The 21,977-nt window shown below is 29.6% G+C and overlaps 1 protein-coding gene across 5 annotated transcripts in view; it reads right to left on the bottom strand.

The window, feature by feature from the left end:
* Positions 1-21,977, bottom strand: part of LOC129905844 (phosphatidate phosphatase LPIN3) — a 65,637-nt gene that overhangs the window by 4,331 nt on the left and 39,329 nt on the right. For 3 of the 5 annotated variants that reach the window (XM_055981453.1, XM_055981454.1, XM_055981452.1), the window contains exons 2-12: positions 12,450-12,865; positions 8,947-9,146; positions 8,389-8,520; positions 8,044-8,173; positions 4,954-5,960; positions 4,795-4,891; positions 2,954-3,082; positions 2,617-2,812; positions 2,320-2,558; positions 1,755-2,255; positions 1,581-1,684 (exon numbers count right to left, since the gene is read on the bottom strand). In XM_055981453.1, coding sequence (XP_055837428.1) covers positions 1,581-1,684; positions 1,755-2,255; positions 2,320-2,558; positions 2,617-2,812; positions 2,954-3,082; positions 4,795-4,891; positions 4,954-5,960; positions 8,044-8,173; positions 8,389-8,520; positions 8,947-9,146; positions 12,450-12,629 — 2,915 coding nt within the window. In that variant the 5' untranslated portion in view covers positions 12,630-12,865. The remainder of the gene's footprint in view (positions 1-1,580; positions 1,685-1,754; positions 2,256-2,319; positions 2,559-2,616; positions 2,813-2,953; positions 3,083-4,794; positions 4,892-4,953; positions 5,961-8,043; positions 8,174-8,388; positions 8,521-8,946; positions 9,147-12,449; positions 12,866-21,977) is intronic. The other 2 variants (XM_055981456.1, XM_055981455.1) reach the window with 2 other exon arrangements.

Genomic DNA, 21,977 nt, shown 5'->3' with positions numbered 1-21,977 from the left:
ACTTTTTTTTTAACTTGAAACACACACATTTCATCAGAATAGGATTACAACTTTTCAAATGTCAATCAATCTTTTGTCCCCAATAGTAGTACGTGGCCTGGTTTGTTAGTTTAAGATGTTAGGAAAAAGCAACGGTCAAATAGGAGCATAACTTTCTCATTGAACGAATTTTGAATTTGGTCACTTCAGATAAAAATTTCTATTTTCTCGGAAAAAGGAGCTTCCGATTGCATTCTCAATTCGTGTAATCTGTGGGGAAAAATCTTGTTTTGCTTTTTCTTAAAAAAAAAAATAACTATTAAACATGAATTATTTTACTTCGTAGAAATAAGTTAATGACTTTTTCATAACAGCGCAGTTAAATATCACTTCGTCGTTCCGACGAATGGGTAGCTTAAACGTACTTAAACTATATGTTTAGCTTTCTAAAGTTAAGAAAGTTTTTTCTTAAATTAATTTCTTGGACCACTTTTTCATCATTCTTTACCTACCTTTTTTGATGAAACAAAATATGTATTTTTTTTCAATATAGATGCTTTGCCATAGACACAGTTAAAAAATAACCGAAAAAACACATTATTTTTCCTTAATTATAAGAAAAAAAAATTGAGCATTTGAAAAGTTGTGTATCTGTTGTAATGAATAATTCTGAAGGCAATTACCAGAAAGAATACGCCAAATTGGAACAAAATCCATCACCATCACATGGATTTTTTTTTCAAATGAAGGGTCCAGGGGAGCACAAGTCCATTCCAACTCGTTTTGAGAAAAACGCATTTTAAAATTTTGTTCTCCATACAACTAAGTACTAAAAGAACACAGTTTATATATTTTTCAGCAAGACTTAAATTTGTTTTACAAAAGTAAGGATGTCATCAGATAGTGCTCAGTAAATACTACAAGACCTCATCTTTAGTTTATTTTTGACAAAAAGTGGACATGTGCCGTTTTTCCCCTGGACCCTTCAAATATCATTTGTGAAATCCAAAGTAATTTATTCGTATTTGCGTATAATTTTAAAATTAATAACGAAAAATCTGGCAACATTAAAAATCCTCCTGGGGCACAACTATTTAATTCGCTTCTACAAAAAATGTGTTCGAATTCGCAAAAAATGGATCTCGGTAATTCTCTAAAACTTTCGAACAGATGCGAAAGTAGCAAAAAGTTACATAGTAGGGCCCCTTGTTCCGAAGTCTGTGAATAGTGATTCTAACTACTGATACTAAAAACAATAATTGACCAGAATAAAAGCTCCGACTTTATGAAGATTATAAATAATGTAGTATTTAAAGTTCAATACATTTACTTTCAATAGTCTCATTTCTAAAGAAAACAATCAATACGGCATCAACCAATCAATTTTCTGATACTATACATAATTTGTGTTGTTTTGTGTCTTTTTTCTTTTGGTTAATAAAAATGAATTAAGTACATTTCTACCAAAGTTAAATTTTATATTAGTTATATACAACAACCTGAATATATTCGATTCGTGCAATGTTTTTTTTTATGTATTTACACTCAATCACCTAAACTGTTACAGCAATAAATTTAATATGTATAACAAATTTACTTACGATGATTGGAATGTTTGTGTGAGTTCATGTTTCAGCTCTCCTTTAGTGTTTATGGTAAATATTCTCATAATAGGAATTCCAACTGCTCTATACGCCCAAACGTCCTAAATAAAAAAAATTTTAAAAAAAATATATAAATCCAAAACATATTATTTTAAAATAAAGTATCTTTACATTAATACGATTTCCATAACCAGCATAGAAAGGATTCTTTTCAGGAAACAATGCTTGTATATCAGACAAACAAGCAATTTTAAATTGTTCAGGTTTCTTTTCAATTACTTCACGATGAAAAGCTGAGATCAATGAAGTAGGATTTAAAAGTAATGGTCCGTCAGGTAATTTAACATCACCTTGACGAATTGATCGCAAGTATTCGCGAGTAGCTCGCGATTGACCAATAGCTCGCGCTGATAAATACAGTAATTTGTAGCCATTTTCTTCAATTTTCGAAAACAATTGCGCAACACCCAATTGTGCCCAATCTTTGCCAACCATTGGCAAAATATGACCCAGAACATCTGATTTTGTGATAGTTCCATCGATATCCGAAATGACTACTTTGTCACTGTGTTTCCAGCGGTATAAATAGCATTTGCAACGACTTGTACCTTGATAAGCCGTTGTCACACTAAATTCAATTTCATTCATTCCTGCTTTTAAATTTAATTGTTTCTGCAAATAAAAGTACAATTTTTATTCAAGGAAGGTTTAAGAGTTGTTGTTTTTTGTTACTTACAATAGCTTCAGAGCTAAGTCTTAAACTTTTTTTGAATTTTTCATTTTTAAGAGCCAATTTGGTTGATGACATGGATTCTTGAGAGAGCTCATCGTTATCAACAGCCGCTGAAGTGTTTTCGGCATTTAGAGTGGAATCTTCTGTTTTGCTTAGAGTATTCTCACTCATACTGACATCAGGTGAGGTTGGACGAGATGTTTGTGTTGCCACAGCAGCTTGATCCGAATCTAATCCTAAAGCTAAACACATTGCATTTAGAAAAACATTGATTTAATATCGAGATTCAATATTATTTACCTTTGTTTTCTTCGTCCTTTGAATCTAATTTGGGATTTTTCAAATTACCAGAACTTCCTGTAGCAGGACGACGCCAATACCACCATGAACGTTTGGCTGCAGTAGCATTAACACCACCCGATGTATTGCCTTCGACTTCACCTTCAGCTTTTGCATTGTCAATTTTAGAATTGTTCATGAGTTGCTCAATTGCATCCTTTTTTTAAATGAAAATGAATTAATGATTATTCCAAATTTATTTTGAAAAATATTTACAAATATGCAAGTTAGTTAAAAAACAAACAAAATTCTCTCAAGGAAGAAACAAAACAAAAAACAAACTGGAAGCAAAACTTACGTTAGACAAGGGCTTCTGAAATGTGATTATAGTCATGACGATGGGGCATGCAGCAGCCCAACTGTAGTATTTACCATTCAAACGAACAACTAAATTTGGCGAGGAAAACAGGCTTGGATTTTGGCAGACCTGAACATACACAAAGGTGCAATTTGATTGTGATATTTTTTAGTGGATAAATATATATAATATGGTTAGATTTATGTATTTATGCATAAATGATTTTTTTTTTTTCAATTTTATTTGTATGTACAAAAAATTATGATTTAATAATTATTTACATTTTTATTTTTGTGGAGCACATTTCAATTTATGCGAGCAAAATCTACGATGGTTTCAAAAATTTTGTTTAAATATAAGATACAATTTTTGCATCATTAATATTTTTTTTTTACATCACAATAAGTTTGCTACAAGAAGGATTTATTGCAAATTTTCAAATAACAGTTAATACCGATTTATAGTTTAATTTTTATTTTACAGATTGATTTAAAATTAAAATTTAAAAATCAATTAATCTTTACTCAATATTAAGTTCAAACATGAATGCTTTCATATTTATTATCGTATCGGTTTAAGTAAATTTTCATTGTGAGATTCAATGAGTTGGAGAGAGGTTTCCAAGTTTTCTTTCTTTTTTTTTATTGTTAAGTTAGCATGCAAAGTAATTTTCATAATTATGTACTCACAGCATACATTCATTCATTAAATAATACAATAAATACAAGAAAGGGGAAGAGTTAACCTTTTAATAAATCCGTTCAGAAATATCTTCATATATGTATACTTTTCTGATAGAAAGGAGATCTTGTCAAATCAGCAAGAAAACACTGTTAACACTGGTTAATTTGCAAGGAATTACCTACAAAAACTGGCTAAAAAATCAAGTTCTGCTAACATTGAAGCGGCTACCCAGATCTGATTCCCATCGAAAATTTGTGGACTTTCGTAAAAAGAGATGACAGAGTATGATGACCACATCAATGAGTGGGCGAATATTCATTCTTTCATGCAATTAAATATAAATCATTTTTTCTACCAGTTTGATAGAGTTTATATGTGGACAAGGCATTTTCCCGCCAATTGTGTCAAAACCAATTTCTTTAAGGAATTCGGAAGATCTCCGCGCAGTATTGCATAGAGAGTTATTCACTAAAATGACAATATGGTAGATGCACCGATCCGAAGTTAAATTTCCTTCACGACCACCACCAGGCACAAAAACCAGCTCGTTTTGAGTGTCATAGAAAAGTATGTACTAAATACTCATAACATAGACATAATGTTGATTTGGCTCTTTAAATTTTGATCTTGTTTTTTTTTTTTTTTTTTAATTAAATTAAAAAAAAAAATCTGGAGGGATAAGAACAGAAGAAATTGGCCGAATCATATTTGATTCATTGATTGAAGATCTGTCAATGCTAACAATTTTTTTTTTCTTAATCCTGATACCTACAGTTTATTTTTTTCGAAATCCTAAAACTTATTTGTATGAGTTAAATATTTATGAGATCTATTCGATTCTCTGAATCTTTAATATTTAGTTAAGAAACCACCACACCAGGAAAATTAAAAAAATATAAAATTTCATCATTTTTGAAGTGATAATGGTTAAGTGTTTTTAAAAACAAACATCAACACTTAACCGGTTAATGAATTTTGTGTGTGATGAAAGAAACGTTGAAGCAAGCAGTAAATTAAAGAAGTTAACAAATATTTCACTCTTCACACTTCTATTAGAACGCTTAAATTGAAATGTGCTTTTAAAGTATTTTTAGCACATTTAAACAAAAAGAAAATCAAGCAAAACAAAATTCAATCTCAAGGCAATATAATCTTACGTCTGAATATTTAATTAAATTCCTGTCAAATTCTTCATCCGAAGGGTCACCCTTTTCAATTCCACCGCACATTGACATTGCAACAAAGTCCAAATATCTTAAATAAAAAATAAGTAACCATAAATAAAATATATTTGCAAAAACTTATTATAAACTTACTTTGGATCCTGAGGTAATTTTCCATCCTCATAATCAGAATCCAAGCTTTTAGGTCCTTCCATCGAACTTGGGCTATGTGGAAGACTTGTACCATTTCCACTTTCCCTATCATCTTCATTTCCAATTATTGTATTGTCTTTAATCAAAGGGAAATACATAGCAGCCATTTCTGGGTCCATACCCTCGGCATCCAATTCCGACAAATAAACTCCACCATCAGTTGCATTCTTACGCATCTTATTGGTCTTCTTCATAAAATTAAACATGCCACTTAGCATGGAATTCCTTTGACCCTGTTGAATGTCTTTTTGATCATCAGTTTGTGTGGGCAATTCTCCCCATTTCCACGAAGCCGAATTCATGTCCGCATCTGTGTCTTTCTCTCGCATCGAAATCTCCAATTCACTGTCACTTTGTATTGGGGTACTGGGGCGACCAGCGCGACTTCCTGTCGATGCAACTTCAGTGTCGCTAAAGAAATGTATATCTAAATCTTGAATACGAGATGATGGTGTTATGGGACTAGTCTGATATTCACTTATCGGACTTGGAGCAATAGTCTCACTGGTTTCGTCAGTTTTTGTAGGTGATTCGTCATTCGATGAATTGGTATTGTTTGACATTGAAACCGCATCGGGTTCGACTTCATTGGTTTCCAATTGAATGGCACTGCCAACCGAACTACTCGATGAACTCTTACGCTGGGCATTTTTCTTTTTCATTTGAGACTTCTTGCGTCGTTTCTTTTTGCTCTTTGATTCTTCCTTAATACTATCAGTGCGTAGGTCAGTAACTATAGCACTTGTTGCTTCTTTGGTTGTAGGTGCTGTTGTAGCTGATTCGGTTTTAATTGTTTCAGCTGGTTCAGTTGTTAGTGATTTTATTGTTGCAATTTCAGGCTTCTGTTGCTGCTTATCCTGCTCTGAGGTAACAGATTCCAACTTCAACTCAACAGGTAAGGATTTTGAAGAAGGCTCTTCCAGTCTCAGTGTACTGTTGCTCCAATCCTGTAATGAATAAAAAAAAATGTGTTTATAAAGTTGAATTTTCTTCAAGATAAGAATATGTACTCGTTGTTTTGCAAATCAACATTTAAAAAAAAAGTTTAAAAGATTATTAGTTTTTGTGGTCAATCTAAAGAATCTAGCCATAAAGATCTAGTCCATGGAGAAGCACGTAAGTTGCTCAAATGATTTGGGTATGGGAAAGGAAAATAAAGGCTTGATTATAAGTACATATAACAAACGCGAAATATTAAAAGACGACGACTAGCGAAAGAGTCACTTGCTATCCAAAAGAAGAAGCAGATAAAGGATACCGAAACAGTGCATAATACTTGGAAAGCTTCGAAGGATTAGTTCTTCAAATTAACAGATGATTATTTTTAGCGACACAGAGCTCTTTTAATAAACTTATGAGCTCAGTAATTTTCTACAAAATTATTCACCAAGAAAACTAAAATCATTCAAATCAAGTTGAATGATTTTACTGATACGGGGTTCTCAAAAATCGCTACTACCTACATATATGTAAGTAAAAAGATAAATGAAAAATTAACTAGATACCAAAATGCTCGCTGTTACTTCAGGATTTAATGGGACTCTACAGAAATATTTAAAACGACCAAAGACCTAAGGCAAGGTGATGCAATATCAAGGAGCTGCTTTAATATTGTTCTTGAAAAGATATATCGACAACATCCAAAATTTTGTTTTTTCTTTCAAAAATTCACACACTCTTGTACTCTGGCAAAAAGTGGCCAATATAGTTAAGGCTTAACTCTTGCTAAGCACTGTCTCTAATAAAGCCTTATATGTATAAAACACTCATAATTCCAGTTTCATTTTATGACGCCTAAGCATGAACTATTGAAAAGAAGGCTCAACGTAGTATTTATGGTCTGGTTTAAACTAATAGAGTGGCAAACATTTGGAGAAGAAATTATAACAACGAAGTATACAGTATAACATGTCACTGGTCAGGAAGCTGCAAATAAAATAGTTAATATAGCTGGGACAAAGAGCCAGCTCTCAAAAACTTCAATGCCGAGATAGATGGAAAATAAACAAGAAACAGAGGAAAACCCCATTACCGACACGGTGTTGGACCACAGAGAAATCTGAGAAAAAGCTTGAAGTTGAGTTACTTTTGATGACAATTTCAATCATCGCGTAAGTCCAGCTAAGTTGGCTTCAGTGCCGGGAAAACTCGTTCCTAAACTGAAAGGAAGACTCTTAAAATTGGTTGTTCTTTCAGCACTCACGAATGTTCCTACGATTTACAATGTTGGAAAATGTAGAGAAAGTACGTTGGAATTAGAAGTTGGATCACCTGACAAAGCCTTTACGTTAAAAATGCAGTCACAAAAAAAAAACGACCGGCTTAATTGGTAATTACATGTTAACAGAAGAATGTAAGAAGTCTTTCAATACAATCGCAAATTAAGAAGAAATGCAGAATTTAAAGCTCCTGGTAAAGTCACCAGAATTTATTCGGCTACACAAATAGAACGTCTGTACGTACAAGACGTAAATCATCCCAATTTCGCTGTATGGAGCGAAGATATGGATAACAGCGGATGTCGCTTAGATTAGGAATAGATTACGGAATAAATTAAATATGTAACGCAGTGAAAAGAATTTTGGAATGTGAATTTAAAAAATATTAAAACACAAGAATGTTCCAGTAATCCAAATTCATAATTATGATTCCCATCGAAGAAACAAAAATATTGCCATTTAATTTTTTTTTTAATAGCAGGAAAGCTATTGAGGGACAAGTTGAAAGTAAATTGTGTGACAAATTTGAGTCATGTAACTATGTAATTTATAATAATTTTCTATCTCTGCAAATTATATGTTAAGAATAAAACTAATATTTCTTAGCCCTGATTTTTCAATCGTCAGTTAGACTATCAGAAGAATAAATGTCAATATAAAAAAAACTTTTATTCCTAGCCATAAGCTCTATCTGAGGTTTATCTGACTATTGAAAAATTGGCCCTTAATAAACATTATTTGTTCATTGTTTCTTAATGAAACCTGTCTTTTAATAAACGAAAACAAAAATTTTATTATAAAAATGTCTTACATTCTTTTCGGTGACATCAAATTGGAATATTTGCTCCTCGTGTTCAGCCCATTCTTGCCGAATTTTTTGTGTAGTATATTCCTTAATTTTCTCACTTAAGTTACGGCGTTCCAAGACATTGTCAGTGTGCCTAAAATTACAAAATAAAATTTTAAGCGAGTTATATAAATCAATCTTAATTTGTTGCATCAAAGAAAATTATATCAAAAGTTTACAACATTTCTCTTCATGATAAATAACGATAAACAACAATTAAAAAACCAAAAAATTAAAAAAAAAAAAAGAAAATGATTGTTTTCGGTTTTCTTAATTTTTTTACATAATTTATTTTGCTTATACGTATACCTCCTATGGCTAAAGTCAGAAACTTGATTCTCATATTTGGGCACGGTGTCTTCTTTAGTGCTCTCTTTGGAAAAATCAATTGAATTTCGTCTTGGCAATGGCAAGGACATCGGTATGTCTTCACTAGCTTTTCTAAAATGTTATGTAAAGATAAAAAAAACAAGAAAAGAAAGAAAATAAAACAGAAAAATAAAATAATAATAAGAAGAAAAGAAAAAAATATGCAAGAAAGTCAAAATAATTATGAAGAAAATGAAAAATTTGAAAGATTACAAGGAAAATTACAAAAAAAGAAAATATACAAGAAACAGAATGAAAAGCCAATGAATAAAATGGAAAAAAAATGTATTTTGAGTTCAAGTGTAAGCAACATGCATGCATTTAATCATATTTAAAGAACCAATGACATCATTTTTCTTTCAGTTCCGCAGAGAGTATTTTTTCTTTTTTCGTTTTTGTTTTGACTTTATAAAGGGTGCACGCTGCTGTGTGCTGGCTGAGGGCTTAGGTGTTGAATGCGGTGCTGGTTATTTGCAAACTTATTTATTTTATACGTACTTGGCTTTTTCATCGGCATCGTCGATATCAACATCAGTGTATTTGTTGGGGAAATAATCACTGGGTATGGGTGATGTTGCCAAATTGTCTGGCAGCTCTTCAACATCGTCTTCGGCACACTCTTCAACAAAGAAAGCTTCGCCGGATTCGCCTAATTTCATATGAATATCAACTGGCTCACCATTGATTTCAATGTCAACCTGAAAAAAGGAATGAATTATGTATATTTATGAAAATTTTTATTTCTTTCTTTTTGTACATTTGCTTTCTAAATGTTTTTTTTTAAATTCAATTTTGCAAATTGTTTTTAATAGACAAATCGATTGTTTCCGGTGAAAAATTTTAAGTGGCAAATTGCATTGAATGGATGTAAAAGAATTGTGCGCAATTTATTCACACAATAGAATGCCTAATATCAAAAGACAGACAAAATTAGAGAGAAACAAATATGATTTTAAGATGCAAGTGAAATAAAATTGAGAAAAGAAAATCCATAAATAGAAATCCCATCACAATTCAATTATGAGTTTGATATGCGGCACAAATGGTTAGGTTCATAAGTATGTGAAAAATAATTGAATATTTAGGTGATTATGCATTATCATACAATTATCTATTGTGTCACTCAATTTATTCTGGGAAACTTTTGGGGAACCCTAAGCAAGTGCATTGCTAATGAAGACACAATAATAATAAAGTAATGAAGGATTTATTTGTCGAAAGTCAGTTTAAGTAAAGTACATGAAACTACTTTTGCATTTGTTTGTGGTTTCAACTGCTACTTATGGATAGAAACGAAAAAACTTGCAAAGATAGTTAAAATTTAAAAGATAAACTTTTACTTCTGGATAGATATATAGTACAGCTATGTAATCTTAAATGTCTAGAATGAAAATAAGACCGAGAGCTTCCAGCAGAGACCCGACCGACGAGACTTGTTTCTTGCTTTGGGCTCATTTGTCGAGTGTTTGGGCGCAGGTAAAATGTATGTCAAGGGTGTTTTGTAATCAGATAGAGAGAAGAGGGATTCAGGATCCAACTAATTTTAAGTGGTTACCCTCAGGAAATTAATTTTCACAAAATTCAATTTTCAATATTAATATCAATCGGTTATCTCTACCAGCAATTTATACTGATGTAAAAGAGACAAAAATATTTAAAAATTATTTTGAAGGTAACAAGTAATCAAATTCGTTTAAAAAGTTGTAGAAAACTTTCAAAATATTTACCGCTCGGATATTGAAGATTTCAAAGTCAAATTTTTCATATCGTCAAAAAGGTTAGAAGTGTAAAATTTTGTTTTAATCAGCCCATAACATTAAGCATGATAAGCAAGTCCTTAACAGAATTTGGAACCTACATATTTTCCAAAAGCCTTTTAATTTTAAAACTTTAAATAAATGCCGATAACAAAATGGAAAAGTGTACATTTCAGTGATAAAGCAAATTTACCGTGAAGCACGGCGGAAGATCGGTGATTTTTTAGGGCTGTTTATTAAAGAATTAGACATCAGACATGCTTATATGGGCCAAAATACTATTTAGTGCCAAAAAAGTTGGACAGTGAATTTTGAAAAAAAATATGGACATTTTTACCAATATATTATCATATATTTTAGTTGACATAGAATGGTTATATTTTAATCTATTATAAAATAACATTTGCATCGATATGTTTGGAATGATATTTCTATACTTATGACAGTTTAAACAGAAAGTGATTAAAACCAAACAACTGCGTTACTTTACTGGAAATTTCAGTTTCATTTGTAAAATCATATAATTAAGCTCTCTGATATTCCTATTTGAAACTATAGGGACAACGTAAATCTGCTATGAAGTTAAATCACAGAAAAATTAATTTCAATACATGAATGGTGGTAAAAAATTGCAAAAAATACCATCCATTCACGAGGAAATTTTCAGATCCCAAAAAAATGCAATTTCGAAAAAGAAGCGACAAGAATATGAGCTAAAAACAATTATTTTTGGTAATGCTAGGACATCTTAAAAACACCATAACTAAGTCAAGAACAGAAATGTATACAGTTGAAGTTTTTAAAATTCCCCATATAACTGGACTAGCGAACGGATTAAATTTCAGGACTTTTTGCAGATTGTAAAAAAGTATGAATCTGAATACCAAAAATCAGCCTGTTACGAATTTTTTCCTTTCTTCGTCCTTTTTTGGATTAATTTGAAAAACTAGGATTTTTTGTGAAAGTGAAAGATTGCTGATTATAATCAATAATTATTGATAAAAAATTGTGCTAACATATTTCGCAAAATCTCCTACATACATAGGTTATCATTATTGGGCATTCCAAAGCAATACTCAAAAAACAGAACAAGAATTTATCATCCCATCTGAGTGAACTCTATTTTTATAACTATATAACAGCGCTTTCGGTTTACGTAGCTGATTATCATTGTTTCGTATGTTTAATGTATGTTATCTTGCCAATCATCTTTCACAAAAAACTAAAGACAACAAAAGGTTTTTGCAATCCCAAAAGCAGTTATTTCTAATTGTCTGTTTATATCTGGAAAATCTAACCTGTGTTTCTAGCTATCAGTCAGGGTTAGTCAAACAGCATTGTAAGCTGTCGATTCTTATTTTTACCGACTTCCAAAAAGGAGGAGGTATTCAATTCATCTGTATTTTTTTTTTTTTTTTTTTTTTTTTTTTTTTTTTTGTTTGTTACCGCATAACTTTGGACTGAGTGAACCAATTTTGATAATTCTTTTTGTATTGGAAAGCTGGTGGATGCAGTGTGGTCCCATTTCAATTTCGTTAACTTTAAGCCATAGGAACTATTTTAAAAACCATAAAACCCAGTTTTGATCCATGGAAGTCGGTTTTGTTTTTTGCTAAAAATGATTATTAAAAAATCCATAAGTTATAGGTGTCGTACAGTAGTTAATATTAGGCATACAACCAAAAAGAAAGGCAAACAAACTACCGTTTGTAAACTTATCCCTCTTAACTAATATTACATCAGTCCATGTCTACCGAAACAACTATTTTCTGTCAATACTTAATAACAAAACGTGCAGTAACATTCATAATTCGTAATAATCCAATAAGAAAAATGAACAAAGAAAGTTAAAAGAAGAATTTCTTTTGTTTAAATTTCCTGGGTTAAAGTACAAAATAAAAATACTAGTTCAAAGAACGAATTTCAAGTGCTTGGGACAGTGTTATTATGAAAAAAAAAAATGTGAACTCATCATTGTCATCGTCACTTTTATAATGTGTCATAGTAATCATAGCAGTTAAAAACAAAAAAAAAACAGTTCCCATAACTTGTTATCTCTAGACAAAATATTTTGAATAACATATTTTTACTATGTTATCAAGTGTTTTTTTAATCGATTTTAGTTAATAACACTATGTAGCTTTTTGAATACCCCTTTAATTATTAACAAATTTTAATTGTTAATAACAATTATCAAACTGGTGATTTATAGACTTCGAAAATACTCTTAAATTTTTTACTTACCACTTTTTCGCGACTTCTTAGAACACCTAATTTTCCAAATCTCACATGAAATGGAGAACATTGAAATTCACCATCTGGTTGTTCGACAACAATTACGTCAATAGCTCCTGTTAGGGTGGCTCCATTTATTTCACTATAGAACTCCTTGAAGTTACTAAATACTTTAACCAAGCTGTTCATTTTTTTAATTTTTATAGAGTATTAACGTAGACTTTTTATCGATTCTTTTTAAGAAGACAGTATTCGAATAAATAAAATTATTTTGGTTTGTTTTCGAATACGAGAGAGTTTTTGTCGGTCTTTATTTTCAAAAATTGGTGTTTTTCAATTATTCCATTTTTTACTTGAATTTTATTTTTATTTGTTTTCAAGCTTGAAGCTGGTTGACTTATTTTTGTTTTTGTTAACGAAGTAATCTGAAAGAAAAAAAAAATACATATTATATTTTTATTGAATGATAAGGAAATATTTGGGGGAGCTATGGTTTTAGGAAATGTGAAAGTCATTTTCCCTTGATTTTGTTTATCAGATATTAATGGGTTTGATTTTTAATATTTTTAGGGGCCAAAACAGTATAAAAAAAATACACTCATAATTATATACATACATATACAATCACTTGACAACAAAGGAACAATATTTAACAAGTAAGTTAGATAAGTTGGATAACTTGTTTGGCTTAAACGTTAAACTATCCCTAAATCGGGATATCTATCATTTCAAGTAACTTGGGTTCAACGATTTACTTATTACTTGTGTTGTGTAAACCTGACCATAGGTTTCTGAAACTTTTTTGATCGCGAACTTACCAAACTAAAACAAGATTTACTAAAATGTATGATAAATACTACCTGAACGTGAACGTGGAAGTTAATATTGGGCTATCATCTTATCTTACTTTTGCATGTAATCGAAAAGTATAAGTACCTACCAAACATGATACATATAATTCTGATTGTTATTCATATACAGGGTGTCCCACAGTCACCGCCCCAAATGAAAACCATGGATTCCTGAGGTCATTTTAAGTCGAAAAACTTAAGAGGTAATTTTCTCGTTTTCGTCCTGAGTGAATGAAAAAAAAATAATTTTTAAATAAAAAATTAATTTAAATGAATTAAAAACTTTTTCTGAGCAATTGTGGTTAAGAAAAGAACAAATAGATAAAAGTCAGAAAAAGTTTTAATTCATTTAAATTAATTTTGTATTGAAAAATTATTTTTTTTTTAATTCACTCAGTTTGTTTATTTTTTTTAATTACTTTCAGTAGCCTTTTTTATGAAATAAAACATATTTTTTTTTTTTTAAATAAACTGGGCTTTAATAAAAAGCACAAAAAATTTATACTCATAAACGTGTTTTTTTTTTTTACTTAAATCATATGAAAGTGTAAAAAACAACTTAAAAAACGAAGAAAATTGTGTTTGATGCAAAATTGTGGAGAAACGGTTGTCCGCATAAAAAAAAGTTTTGAGACAAACTTAAATTGCAATAAATTCTTGATTGGTTGCAAAAAAAATCTTTCAAATCAAACGTATTTTGGCAAAGATAAGGCCACTTAAAGGACAAGAGAGCAAAAATCATAAAAACCGTGGTAACTCGAAAACGGGACGAAAACGAGAAAATTACCTCTTAAGTTTTTCGACTTAAAATGACCTCAGGAATCCATGGTTTTCATTTGGGGCGGTGACTGTGGGACACCCTGTATTATTTTTCTTTGTATTTTTATGGGGTAATTTCCTAGCTAGCATGTTTACTACTTTGTTCGAAAAAGGGCCCATTAAAATAATAATGAAAAAAAAATATATATTATTAAGTTACATTCTTCAAAAGTTTAGGAGTCTATCGCAGATAAGAACGAGTTTCTTTAGCTTCTTGTTTTTTTAATATTAAAAAGATAACTTGAAGTATGTTTTTGTGTCAGCTAAACATTAAAATATAAAAAATTGAATTGAGCTCATAAGACCACACAAAGCTGATTTCATACTGTGTGGTTGCACTTTATTTCCAATAAAACCACTTTAGTTCAACTTTTCATAATTTTCTGATTAGAGAACAAATTGTTTAGTTTCAAAATAGAGAGTGACAAATTACCATGTGGGCATTTGTCCAAACAATCAGAAAATTAATAATTCTATGATTCACGAAATATCACATAAACATCGATTTTATGCTTCGTATGAAAATGTTGCTATATTTTTCATCTTATCTAAATACATAAAAAACAATAATTGTTTGTCCTCAATGAACTTCAATATTGTTTAAATGATTATGATGAAGTTTTGGGTAGTCGTTCTGAATACGGCGCTATGGTGAATTTATAGGCAAAATCAATATTTTTCGACCGAAAAACTCATATTCAAATTGACGATGGATTAGTCCGATTGCCAAGAATTTTATATTTACCGGGAAAATGACTTTTATTTGCAGTTAATGTTGGCTCAGTTGAAAAAAAAAAACTAAAAAACTGGTGCAATACATCTGTGGTTGAGTTAATAATACTAAACTTTACAAAAAGTAACGTATCAAAGCGTTACGTAACAAAGTGAAACGGTACGATAGCGTAATTAAATAAAGCGTAACGTTACATATAGTAACGTAAAATAACGTACCTTAAGATAGCGTAACGTAAGAATTTTATATTTACCGGGAAAATGACTTTTATTTGCAGTTAATGTTGGCTCAGTTGAAAAAAAAAAAAACAAAAACAAAAAAAAACTAAAAAAAACTGGTGCAATACATCTGTGGTTGAGTTAATAATATTAAACTTTACAAAAAGTAACGTATCAAAGCGTTACGTAACAAAGTGAAACGGTACGACAGCGTAATTAAATAAAGCGTAACGGTACGATAGCGTACCTTAAGATAGCGTAACGTAAGATGGCGTAAGTAACATAGTGTAACGTAATATAGCTTCGCGTAGCATAGGAGTTACGTAACGTTTTATTTGATTTCCCGTTGCAAAATGAGCTGACCGAACAATGTCTAGAAGAGGATTTGTTGGAACCGCTAAAAGGAAGTTTGGGCATTTCCCTGGGTCTACCTGTTGGGGCTGTAATGAACTGTGCTGACAATACAAGCGGTTAGAACGATAAAATTGCTGTTCGCGGAATTGTTGGTCATTTGAACCGTTCTAATGCAGAAGTTGGAGAAAGGGAAATCTGGAAAAAAGCAATGCTCCTGGAGTTGTTTGTGATTTCAGCGGGGAAACAAGTGACTGCACTGAGGCAACTCGGTCAGCCAAATTCACAACAAAATTTACAAAATTACAAGTAATATTACCGATCATTTATTTAGGAGGCATCTCGAAGAACTCTTATAATTTACCTAGACAACTTGCAAAATCCATGATGTTACCTATAGAAAATGATTTTACCAAGGAACTCGCGACTTTATTGGAACGACTTGTGGTTGTACCAGAGTAATCCATTGATTTTTCTTGAGCGGCAATGCATTTTGGAAAATCCTTCATACATAGGATTTTCCAAAATACATTCTTTTCAAAACGATTTTTTTCAAAATCGGTAGAAATTAAAAAGGCAGATATTTGCAACATTGAAAAAAACAGTGTGGACTAATAATATTCGCGAAAATGTTCTATTTTGTAAACATTTTGAAAATAAAATCCCAAATTATTTGTTTTAACCAAATTATAGATCAAGATAAAAAATAAACAACTAAAAGCCTCATTAACTCAATTAATGACTTGACTATAGACGAGTAAACTTTGAAAAGTGTCACGAAAAATATCACAACATAAACAATAACAAAAAAAAAAAAATTAAACGTTCATTTAAAATGTGACAAAGAATAAAAGTTTAAAAACTCATCAACCAAAACCGCACTTTCATAATAAACCATTAACAAAGTTTTTTTTTTTTTTTGTTTTCTTTGTTAGAGTAGGTTATTGCACCTCAACAAAATAAATTGACTATACATGTATGGAAGCTTGTTCATGGGTTCTTGTTTCTATGGGGAATCATTGAGTAAAAAAAGAACCTTGATCTAGCTATGGTATTTTATTAAGTTTAAATTATATTCAACTGCCAATTTAAAGATTTGTTTTATAATGAGTTATTAATGAACACGTTTTTTTTTTTTTTTGCTTTGTCCTCTGTCTGACTAGAAATAATTTTAGTTTCTTTTTTTTTTTTGTTTAAAGTTTCGGTACAAAGGTTATAATTTTATTTAAAAGACAGGTTTCTTTAATGAACAACATGAGGACAATGTTAGGAAAGGATAGACCACTTTTATGAGTAATATCAGAAAAAGCTAAAGTCGAAAATATTGGAATAGCCAAATAAAATAAATATTTAACTTTATATAATTATCTGTCATTATAAAGAAATCAATAATATTGCAGCATTTTTGCTAAATGAATCATAAAGAAGAAGAAGATTTGTTTTATAATACAAATTCTATATACTACTGAAATCAGTAAAATAGAAGAATAAGCACTATATTTAATTGGAATTATTAAATTTTTTTTTAATTAAAAAATTATTTTTTTTTTGTATTTTTATTTTACTTACTGAACGGGAATACATTATCGAAACAAATTTTGCAAAAAAAAAAAAAAAACTTTAAAAACGCTTGTAATAATAAAATCTAAAAAAAAATAGTGTGAAATTACCCCAAAAATGTGAAAAATTAAAATATCTAAAAAAAAATAAACTCCTAGAAAGCAACCAGTGTGATTTTTAGGCTTAGTGAACCCAAATGCATTAGGTTCGATAAGAAAATTTCTGGAAAATTTTAACAAACAGTTAAAATAAGCATAACTTTAAAATAAGTACGAAATTAACCCCAAAATGTGGAAAACTAAAATATTTAAAAAAAAAAATAGAGCTCCTAGAAAAAAATAAATGTGATTTTTAGGTTTACTGATCCCAAATACATTGAGTTTAATATAAATTTTTCTGGAAAATAAATGCTCAAAGTAAGAAAAACTTAAAAATTAAAATGTCCCAAATATGAAAAATTAAATATTTCAAAAACAAGAGCTGCTAGAAAGAAACCAATATTATTTTCGAGCTTACTGAACACAAATCTATATAATTTAATATAAATCTTTCTGGAAAATTTTAAAAAGTTGAAAATTGTTGGCCAGTGTTATTGATTGATTTAATATAGCTTTTTAAGGCCAAATTTTTGTTTGGACTAAAGACCGTAAAAAGCTATAGTCTACAAACGAAAATATTTTACACCGAAAAAAAAAAAACAATATTAATTTAACATTTTTTAAATATCAAATTAACATTTTTTAAATATCAGCCAAAAATGCCGTGTTTTATGATATTTAAAATGCTAAAACAACATTTTTATTATCAGGATGATATTTAAATGTCACATTTTTGAAATTTTGTTTGATATTTTACTATCATTTTTTCATATCAATTTCTCATTCCAAATTATTGAAAAATATTAAATAAAAAATTTTTAATGTGTACTAATTTAAAGGCGCTTTGTGTTTTTTCGAAGTAAAATGTATGATTTACTGAGAAAATTTGATCGGCACTAAGATTTTACTTCACATAGTTTGGGAGAAAATAACAAAACAATTATATCACCTCATGAAAACCATGGATTCCTGAGGTCATTTTAAGTCGAAAAACTTAAGAGGTAATTTTCTCGTTTTCGTCCCGTTTTCGAGTTACCACGGTTTTTATGATTTTTTCTCTTTTGTCCTTTAACTGGCCTTATCTTTGTCAAACTACGTTTTAATCGAAAGATTAACCAATCAAGAATTTATTGCAGTTTAAGTTTGTCTCAAATTTTTTATTTCTGCGGACTACCGTTTCTCCACAATTCTGCATCAAACACAATTTTCTTCGTTTTTTAAGTTGTTTTTTACACTTTCATATCATTTAAGTCAAAAAAACACGTTAATGAGTATACATTTTTTGTGCTTTTTATTAAAGCCCAGTTTATTTTCATAAAAAAATAAGTTTTATTTCATAAAAGAGGCTACTGAAAGTAATTAAAAAAAAATAAGCAAACTGAGTGAATGAAAAAAAAAATAATTTTTAAATAAAAAATTAATTTAAATGAATTAAAAACTTTTTCGGAGCAATTGTGGTTAAGAAAAGAACAAATAGATAAAGCTCAGAAAAAGTTTTAATTCATTTAAATTAATTTTGTATTGAAAAATTATTTTTTTTTTTAATTCACTCAGTTTGTTTATTTTTTTTTTAATTACTTTCAGTAGCCTTTTTTATGAAATAAAACCTATTTTTTTATGAAAATAAACTGGGGTTTAATAAAAAGCACAAAAAATTAACACACATTAACGTGCTTTTTTGACTTAAATGATATATGAAAGTGTAAAAAAGAACTTAAAAACCGAAGAAAATTGTGTTTGATGCAAAATTGTGGAGAAAAAATGTCCGCAGAAATAAAAGTTTTGAGACAAACTTAAATTGCAATAAATTCTTGATTGGTTGCAAAAAAATTTTCAAATCAAACGTAGTTTGGCAAAGATAAGGCCAGTTAAAGGACAAGAGAGCAAAAATCATAAAAACCGTAGTAACTCGAAAACGGGACGAAAACGAGAAAATTACATCTTAAGTTTTTCGACTTAAAATGACCTCAGGAATCCATGGTTTTCATTTGGGGCGGTGACTGTGGGACACCCTGTATAATTATTTTTTTACTAACTGGCAAGAAATCGAAAAATTGGTTTCTTATATTCTTCTTCTTAAGTCATTTTTTTTTTCGGAAAAAATTCACTAATTTAACATTCTGTTTTTACAAAAAATTTATTTACATGTATTGAAAATTAAGATGACATATTTCAAATCTTTCCTCTTTACACAATGCCCAGCAGCCCAGCGATTCAATACAAACCTAACATTTGTTTAAAAATGAAATTAAAAACAAACAAATTTTCATTAAAAAAATTATTGTAAAGTAAAATAATTTGTTAGGCCCGCCAAATTACTATTTTTAGCATTCAAATATAATTTAACCTTTCACAGTTTAATTTTTGCTATGTTGTCAAATGTTTGTCTAAAAGGAAAAAAACCACACATTTTATTTATTTTTTTTTTTATGGCTTCGTTGCTTTCCGTTTATTAAGCTTTTGTGTAGGTACAGTACATAATAGATTTTTTTTTTGTTTACTTGACAATGATGAAAAAAAAATACTTAAAGACACATCAAGTCTTCTTCAGTATAGACAAAGAAAATTAAAGCCTGATGGGAAGAATGTGCGGATATAAAAAAAAAATAAAACAAATAATCCAATTTGGATTGTGGTAAATACTTTTATTTACAACAATCAGTCACAACTGAATTGATTGTAAATTCGATAATTGTTAATATTAATTTCTATTAAATAAAAATACTTATACCATATACAGTGAATTTGAAATTAACAAAAAAAATATTCAAGAATAAAAATATGTTTTCTGTAAATATTTACATATTTAGAACAAGTACGAAGAAAATTTCCATTCATGCTCGATTTTTTTGGCAACAACATTTGAAAAATAGACATTTTTCCAAGTACACATGTTTTCACATTTTATATAGTAATTTGTCTCAATTTTTTTTATTTGTTTTGGTTTGACAAGTATTTTTTGGCAAATATTCATTTTAATAAATCAGCCCGGAACAAAGTCTAGCCTTTTTTCGAGAGCAAGAAAAAGTTATTTTATCGATATATCTCCTTCATGTTTATACTAAATTTGTGATTCATTGTTTCTTTTTTTTTTTGTGTCTGAATATTTATCTCTAAAGTCAAAAAGATTTCACCAAATTGTTGGCCAATTAAAGCGAAAATCGTTGTTCTTGGGGGATTCATTAAAATTTGTTTTAAATTAGAGAAATTCAATTTAGATTTCTCAAAGTTATAATCACTAACTTGTTTAAGTTAGACGTTAGATGTATATATTTATGGTTCTTTTTTATAAGGCAGTAATTTATGTTTAGATAATAAATGAGTATAACACGCAACAGAACAATTTTTTGTATTTCTTTCTTTGTCAGTTAACAAACATTTGAAAGAAGTTATCAATGCGTAAAATAAGGTGTAATGAAATATTGTTTCGCACTAATAAAAAGTAATTCAATCATGTTGAAATCTTTAGTATATGCTGCAACTAGGTTAATATTTTTTGCAAAATAAAAAAAAAATAAAAATATCATGACGACGATGACATAAATCAGAAATTAATATTGTAAGCTCGTTATCTTTCCTACCTTGATCAATATTCTGACTTGCCCGAAATTATTCTAAGGGCCAATTTTTCAATACTCAGATAAACCTCAGTTAGAGCTTATTCCTAGGAATAAAAGTTTTTTTTATATTGACATTTGGCAGTTTTTATTCTTCTGATAGTCTAACTGACGATTGAAAAATCAGGGCTAAGAGTATTTAATTTGACCCCATACCTATGAGCAAGATAGATTATTTCTATTATGTCGCAATATAATACTGGATTTGAACCCAGACCTCTGGCGTGATAGTCCATTGAACTAAACATTGCCACACGGTGTACTACACGTATAAGGTTACCAAAATACAACTATTTATTCGCATGTGCATCAATTGTTACAGCGGGAGAGTCTTAAATTGAATTAATTTAAATACTTTTCGTGAGTGTCCACCAGTTTTATACAAAATTTCATAATAAAAAGAACACCATATTGTCAATAGAATACGAATGAATGGGCTTTTTAAAAAAGGTGTTTACTAGTAGAAACAACCAACCCCCTGTACAAGTACATACACACTAGGGTGTGTCAAAGTGCTATGGAATTTTCAAATTTAATAGCTTTTAAAAGTTGCATTGCTTATGAAAATTAAATTCCGCGTTTACAATTTTCATTTTTACTTGCGATATATGTAGGTACTTACTATATATCTAGTTATGTATTCGTACAAAAAAAAAAAGTTGAGATAACATTTTTCCATGACATTACGATGGTAGAGAATGCCAAAAAAGTGGGTCCCGGAAGTCCGTCTGTCTGTCTGTCTGTCTGTCTGTATAAGGAGCTACAGCCTAAACGGATGGACCGATTGACTTCAAATTTGGTATGTAGCGTTATTTGGCGACTCTCCAGAGGGGTTTTCGGAATTAATTTTTTTGGACCAAAAATAACGGTACTTGTCATATAACGATTTTAGTAAAGTTGAAATTGCTCAAAAACGGCTCCAACGATTTTGTTTAAAAAAATCAAATGTTAGTTTTAAGACAAGGTCTATCTTCTAATGAAAAAAAATTTGTTTGAAAATCATTATTAACGGTACCTGCCATAGAACCGTTTTTTTCAAATCCGATTATCTCCGAAACTGCTGATTCGATTTCAACGAAACTTTTTGTGAAAAAGTATTTATATAATTTAAATATACCTAAGCCAAAAATAAAATTTTGAAAAAAATAATTTTTGGATTTAAAAAAAAAAATTTCGAAAACGGGACATTGAATTTTTTTAAAATTTTGTTTTTAGATGTTGATTAGTTATTTCTACAAAATGGCATACCAATTTTATTTTTAAACTTTTTTTCCAAAAAATTATTTATAA

Source organism: Episyrphus balteatus, chromosome 1 (genome assembly GCF_945859705.1).
Source record: "Episyrphus balteatus chromosome 1, idEpiBalt1.1, whole genome shotgun sequence".
NCBI lineage: Eukaryota > Metazoa > Arthropoda > Insecta > Diptera > Syrphidae > Episyrphus > Episyrphus balteatus.
This window is presented reverse-complemented; position numbering and strand designations above follow the sequence as displayed.